At 38.1% G+C, this 7,129-nt stretch overlaps 1 protein-coding gene across 1 annotated transcript; it reads left to right on the forward strand.

Annotated features, from left to right (window-relative positions):
• Window positions 1-787: 787 nt before the first annotated feature.
• Window positions 788-2,286, forward strand: ACRALDRAFT_1075451 (uncharacterized protein). The gene is made up of 3 exons (XM_071018385.1): window positions 788-1,126; window positions 1,196-1,923; window positions 1,993-2,286. The coding sequence occupies exons 1-3, from the start codon at window positions 991-993 to the stop codon at window positions 2,017-2,019; spliced, it is 891 nt and encodes a 296-aa protein (XP_070878247.1). The 5' UTR covers window positions 788-990; the 3' UTR covers window positions 2,020-2,286.
• The last annotated feature ends 4,843 nt before the right edge of the window (window positions 2,287-7,129 follow it).

Consider the following 7,129-nt stretch of genomic DNA (forward strand, 5'->3'; position numbering starts at 1 on the left):
GGTCGTCTTTACCGGTAAAGGACTCCGCGAGGCTCCGGTCTATGGTGGTGGTGTTATAGTCTAGCATGGCCTTTATCGCGGCCTTTGCCTGCTTATATTCGTTATAGGCGAAGAGCCATAGCTTATACTTTTAATCCTAGCTTTCGTCTTTACTTATAGCAGGAGGGTTAACCTTTTAGAGGCGTTTCGGATATTTGGTATCGTTAAGATCCGGATCCACGAGCTTTATAACCTCGTTAAAGAGGGCGACTTCTATTACACGCAGATACTACTAGTGCTAGTCCTTAGAAAAGGTTAGTATAACTCAGGTTATCGTGACGGTATAGAAGGGAGGAATAAATAAAGGCGGTTAAAGAGGTTAGTAATAATAGGTAGGCGGACGGGCTAGTAGACGACTCTATCCGTAATAGCAGGACTTAAAAAGAGGCTTAATCGTAGAGCTTTAAAAGGAGGGCTTTAAAAGAGAGAGGCATAGAGCCTAGAACTGTTAGATCGACTAGAATAAAGGCGTATTACTAGAGCGCCGGGCTTATAGCTATCAGGACACTAATATCGTATAAAGTATAACTTATGTTTATTGCAGACTATAAAAGAGTACCAGTCTACGATATTAAATATATAGATAAAAGAGGGGAAATAACACTGTGATACATCCAATAGAAGTACCGCCGTATTCGGAGCAGTGCGTGACGTGGCTCTGCGAATGTACCCAACAGGATATCGGGGCATTTGGGCATAAATGCCTGACAATAGCTTAGCCTTTAGCGAGCCTGAGGTTAGGAATCAAGGCAATCTATTGTATCGATATAGCTCGGTTCGGTTAATCACAGCTTCACATCACAACCTTCGTACTTTATTATTATATACCTTCTGGGTATCCAAACTTCCGTTCCATTATATATCTCAGTCCTCAAGCTACCAATATTACGATACCATTGTCACGTAGTTCTCACTTGGTAACTACATTAGTTTTCGCGACCGGGAGGAATTATGGTCAATGCCTCACTAGCCGGGTTCGGGTTCCTACCGACAGGAGCACGTATTGGTTTGGCTTCAAGGTCCTGCCGAGTGCCTCGCTGTCTGCGGTCGACGTCGGGCGGATATCATCACTATTTGTTCACCACAGGTTAGCAACACGGGGCATCGATTCAGATACCTCCCTGATGGCTAACGCGACTGTCCGACACGTAAATAGGTTCGAGGCATGCATCATCTGTAAAGTCAGAGCCGCGGCTGCGAAAGCCCCTTGGCTTAACTCTCGTTGGTCTCGGATGTGGAGCGCTCGGCTTCCTGGTCGGCACTGGACCTGCATTGTCTGGTGTCCTTGACGCTCTACGGCCTAGATCCGACGACGAGACTCTTCGTGCATACATTCCTACAGACAACATCGCGGCGGCCGTGGAGACCAAGATCAATGCCCATCCCGTAGTGGCAGAGTTGCGCAAGCGGTCGGACCTAAGGGAATCACGGCCGCATATGAAATTTCCAGAAGCGTTTCGTCAGAGAAACCTGACTGCTGGGACTCTTTTGGGACCCGGCCGCCTGACTGTTCCGCCTTTTTCATGGACTGAGGATGGGGGAAAATCCCTTGTGACCATTTTGCACCTAGGACCTGACTTGTGCGGTCATCCAGGCATTGTTCACGGCGGCCTGCTGGCAACTCTGCTTGACGAGGGGTTAGCAAGATGCTGCTTTGACGCCCTGCCGAATAAAATCGCAGTAACAGCAAAGCTCGAAGTGAATTACAGGAACCCGACACCAGCGGGGTCGTTCGTGGTGCTCCGCGCTGAGACTAAACGAGTGGAGGGGCGAAAAGCATGGGTTGAGGGCCGCATAGAAACCCTGACAGATGAAGGCGAAGAGCCCACTGTTCTGGCCGAGGGGTCAGGCCTTTTCGTGTCACCCAAGTCAAGACTTGCTATGGTACGGTTAACCACGCGTCCTCGTATCCCTGCAGCCTGTGGGGTTTCCAGCCGCTGACTACTCTATTAGTTGCTGTCGAGGCTGTACGTGACTTAGACTCAGCCGTTATATTGCAGGAACACTCGTGTCAAACATCCAATCCTATAACCTGGGGCAGCATCGGGTGTGGTACAGGCCGTCTTTCCCGGGTGGGTAAACAAGGACCGAGTCACTGAAGGTCTGTATATAGTAATCAGCAAGAGATCTCTATAACTAGCAGCTCTTATACATATACCAGGTTTTATAGTGTAGAGGTAAGGAATAAGGACTCGATATATAGATAGTAGATAGATATCTATAATAATAAACTAATAAGATTTATATATTTAATCTATTAATTTATATTATAGAAATAAGCTATAGACTAGTATGCTATACGCGTTTACTCTAGTAGCTTAAGTACTCTATATTAATATCTAATTTATATTCTCTAATTCTGCTAGTAGCCCTATATATACCTATCGTAGGCTATATATACTTACTAAAGATATCCGATCTTCCGACTATACTACTTAGCTATTATTATTCTGGTTTAGATATAGACTCTTTACTATACTATTATATATATACATATATAACTAGATATACTCCTAGACTACTCTAAACTACTCTAGCGTTTTTTATAAGCTACTACTAAGTTAGTTAGTTTAATTACGTGGATTAATTAAGAGATAGGCCTATTAGTAAGATTAAAGCTAATAGTAGGAGTAGTAGTAATATTAAGTAGACTAATAGTAATAGTTTAACTGAATAATAGCTCTTAGAGTATTATATAATCTTCTAGCCTATGGCGTTAATATGTCGAGAGTTTTATTATTATTCTTATTATTATTATTATTATTATTATTCTCTTCTTTAGGTTAAATACACTTAATAGAACGTTTCGAAACGCGCGAAGGAATATTTTATAAAAATTAACCGGTATTTTCACTAAAATTAATTCTTTTATTATACTTAACGGGTTAATAAGGCCCGCCGTTAGAAACCGGATTATATGCCGGAGTATTAATATAAGGAGGGAGGTTATTGTTATCTTTGGGCGTATAGTTATTATTATAGTTATCTAAAGAAGAGTAAAGAAACTGATTTTCTAAGATATAAACGGCTCGAACCTAACCAGTCTTTTTAGTTACTGGGTTATAAGCCTTATAGGTATACTTATTGAAACCTATTAAAGCACCTCGAAGTGCCCTTGTATCTAGTTTCTTTATATTCGGGTCGTTGTTTTTATAATAAATAATAGAACTCTAAACCCGTATATTATTATTATTAGGTTTCTGACCTTATAAAAGCTTATAGGTACTCTTATATTCAAGAGCTGAATTGGGTGATCTGTTACATATATAAATAGCCAACAGAATAGCTTTACCCTAAAGGTATCCAGGTAGCCCTGAGTAGAAAAGAAGAGCTCGAACCTTTTCTATTATAGTTCTTATAACTCGTTTAATAGAGCCTTGAGCTTTATGAGTGTATAGTGGCTTTATGTTATGCTTTATGCCTGCAAAGAGGCGTTAAAAAGAGGCGTTATTAAATTCTTTTCCACCGTCTATATCTACTTCTTCAATAAAGAAGTGATATTTATTAGTATTATTGTTGGTATTATTATTATCATTTTGCACCTGAGCTTTCCACTCTTTTATAGCTGTTATAACCATTATTTCAGACTTGTCTAAGAGCAGTTATGCCTATAGAAACCGGGTGGAGCGGTCTAGTATAAACCAAATCCAACGCTTTTTATTATAAGAAAGAGGTTCGATCGGCCCGTAAAGATCTATATAAACCTTTTCTAAATAGGAAAAAGCTTTGTATTTATTAACTAAATCTTCATTTATAAGTGTAATAGACTTACTCTTCCTAGAGGCATTATAGCTCTGTATTTTAGTTAACTCTTCGTTAGTTATATTATAATCTTTTTAAAGAGTATTAGTATAAAGACCTTTTAAGGCAACAGGGTTAATATAACCCATCCTGTTATGCCATAGCGTTATGTTTTCAGTTATAGAGGTAGTCCTTCGACGGTTACTACAGTCTCTTTGTTTATAAAGCTCTTCTTGAGGTTTCTTTATTATATTATTACTTGGTTAAAGTTCAACCAACCCTTTTATTTGTTTATTTAGTTTCTTTAATACCTGTTCTTTAAACCTTTCAAACCCCTTTATTCTAGTTAAGTCTTATGGCTATTGTTTAGGTAAAATACCTCTTTATAACAGTTTCTTTGTGTTTTTTCTAGTATTTATTATATTTATTCTCTAAGACTTAACCCCCCCGTATAACAGTACCCGTGCTACAGCCCAGTACAGCCCGTTATAAGGCAGAGCCGTTATATAAAGAAAGAGGGGCTCTTTATTATTAAATAATAAGAGCTTCTTGTTTCTAGTAGGACCGCGAGCTTTACTATTAAGACGAGAGAGACTAATAATATTCGTGCCTATTTCCGGCATATAAAGACACTCTTTCAAAAGCAGAAGCTTTCTAGTATCCCTGAATTTTATAACGCAGTCTCCTTCATCTTATATTTTTATTTCTTTTACCTAACCCTAACGAACAGTTTTTTTCTTTTATTTAATAAGTAGAAAAGAGTCTTTTATTAGTTATGATATACGCCGTAGCCCCGCTATTAACACAGAAATTCAGATCGAGCTTAATACTGTTTTCTGCTTATGTTTTATAGATCTTTTCTACTAACTAATTAATATTAAGGTTAGTATTATTATTATTATTGTTATTATTATCAGTTACAGAACTGCGTTATGGCTTCCAGAGAGAGATTTCATTAGGAAACTCTTTCATGTCTTATACAGCGATTTTCAAGCAGCAGAACGATATATTTTCTTATTTATTTAAGTCAGAATTAACTAAGTTATTTAACGATTTGTTTTTTATTATTTTTATTTGTTTTCCTTTATTTCTTTTTCTTTATTACGTTATCGATAACGGACAGAAACAAAGACTACTAAGCCGAAGTTCTGATTCGGATTAGCCAAGCTTCGAAAAGTGGGTCCAAAAGTGGGTCTAAATAGTAAAGCTATTTATAGATCTCGCGGCGCGAAGAAAAGCGATGCTTGTACTAAGCGAATAATAGGATTTCCACGGGCAGACTTTTTACTAAAAGCTTATATACCACGTTACGATATCCTCTTATTATAGGCAGCGTGGTAAGTTAAGTGGCTTACTTATTATAGCTATTATTTATGGAGCTATAATAACTATAAAAGCAGCTACGTTTAATCCACGTATTCGTTATCCTGTTTCTTCTTTTTCAAAAAGCCCTTTATAAAACACAGGAATAGTATATCCGATCGTGACAAAGAGTCTTATTCTGATTGTGTAGTTCTTCTGGAACAGGAACAAAGAGCTTACCTCTTAACACGACTCTTAGCTACCGTATTAGGAAGAATAAAGAGCTTTAAACCGTGGTATCGGTATAAACAGTTCGATTCGATTCGCTATCTTCGGGACATAAAGGGATTTCGTACGGTCGAAGATAACGGTCTACGACCGGGGGAGGATAAAGGGATAGCCTCAAAAGGCAGGTGGCCTAAAAAGGCAGGAGTCTTTTTAGTATTTTAAGTAGAATAATAGGGTAAAAAAAGCAGATTTCCTTCTGTGCTAACCCGGGCTTATAACCTTTTAATAGATTGGGCTACGAGTAGTAGACTGTAGGCGCGGAAGACAGGAAAATCAAGCAAAAGCTGTTGAATTCGTAGCTCCGTAGGATTACTGCTTGTTGTACAAGCTTAAAGCTGTGTATAATAATATTGATATTATGTGTAAAGAACTGAGTTCTGGGATTTCTTTCTGGATCCGGGGCTGGCAAAAGACCGTGAAAGATCAGGTGGCGACTATTACGTTAATAGCCTACGCGACTGTTATCACGCCACGTTATTAGCTTAAGTAATAACTAAGATATCGTATTTACGATACCTAGTGTATTTATATAATATATCTTATAAGCTAAGTATATATACACGTATAATACGTATAATACTATAGTATAGGTTTAGCTGCTTATAAATTAAACGTCTAGTTATATAGTTATTACTATATACTGTTTATTTTAACTTAGATATTATACTTATTCTTATAATTATTACTTATTATAAGTATAATATTAATAATATTTATCACTATCCATAGTATATTGTTTATCGCCCACGACTCCTTTATATATCGTTTTATTACTCTAACCTCTAATCTCTCTCTTTAAAAGATATTTAAGTTCTTGAGATTATCTCCGGCCCCTAAGGTACGTCTTCTTATTATTCCTATAAATCTCGCGCGATGTTTGCTAACGTATATATATAATATAGGGAGCTAATAATAATAATAATAATAGGGTAGACTTATTGGGACTGTGATAAACTCTTAATCGGACTATAGTCTAATTATCACAGCTCTTAACAGGCCCTGCCACCTACCAGTTATTCTTCTCTTTGCAAGTACGGTTATTCCGCCTAGGGCATTTGTTTATTCCGACTAGGGCACCATTTTTGCAGACGGTGCTAGCCGACCAAGATCATAAACCTTCCATTTATATATACTTCATAGGGTTAATTGGTTCAATCAAGTTGTATCGTTCGGATCGTCTTTTTGCCTTTGGACACTATCGTCTTTTGCCTTTAGATACGATCGTTAATTGATTATAATAACCGATCTTCATGTAACTTAATTACGCGCCCCGTCCCAGCTCTTCTTATAGCCTGCAGATGGCCTTATCCGTTCCCGACTAAGATCCAGGCGGGACTGGGTTGCCTCCTACGGAATTTGGGTTCGATTAACCCTGACCCCTCCCTCCACGTTGTCCACGCCTTTGACGCTGACCCCGATCCCGAGGGCGATCACGACCTTATCGTTGTTATAAGAACCGAGCGGCGAATAGGCTATTTCGACGTTATTAGGTGTTAAAGATAGATGGATAATTATAAAGGATAAAAAACTCGAAATCGTGGTTATATAATCTATTCTTTTTTTTAAAAAAAAATGGTTATGATTATGGGCGGCTGGCACCGGCTATAAGAATAGTGCCCTAGTCGGAATAAACAAATGCCCTAGTCGGAATAAACGTACTCTTCTTTTTTTTCTTTTTAGCTATATAATTTATAACCTGCTATAGTAAAAACTACGCCTATAATGTTTTTAATGCCTTTAACGTTTTAGACGTTTTTTA

The sequence above is a fragment of the Sodiomyces alcalophilus genome (assembly GCF_042370955.1).
Source record: "Sodiomyces alcalophilus JCM 7366 unplaced genomic scaffold ACRALscaffold_2, whole genome shotgun sequence".
NCBI classification, from domain to species: Eukaryota; Fungi; Ascomycota; class Sordariomycetes; order Glomerellales; family Plectosphaerellaceae; genus Sodiomyces; species Sodiomyces alcalophilus.

What these genes read in the sequence shown, in the direction of transcription:
- ACRALDRAFT_1075451 (XM_071018385.1), top strand. Translation starts at nt 991, where the DNA reads ATGGTCAATGCCTCACTAGCCGGGTTCGGGTTCCTACCGACAGGAGCA. An exon ending in TCACTATTTGTTCACCACAG is followed by an intron (nt 1,127 to 1,195) that starts GTTAGCAACACG and finishes ACACGTAAATAG; the next exon opens with GTTCGAGGCATGCATCATCT. An exon ending in CCAAGTCAAGACTTGCTATG is followed by an intron (nt 1,924 to 1,992) that starts GTACGGTTAACC and finishes CTACTCTATTAG; the next exon opens with TTGCTGTCGAGGCTGTACGT.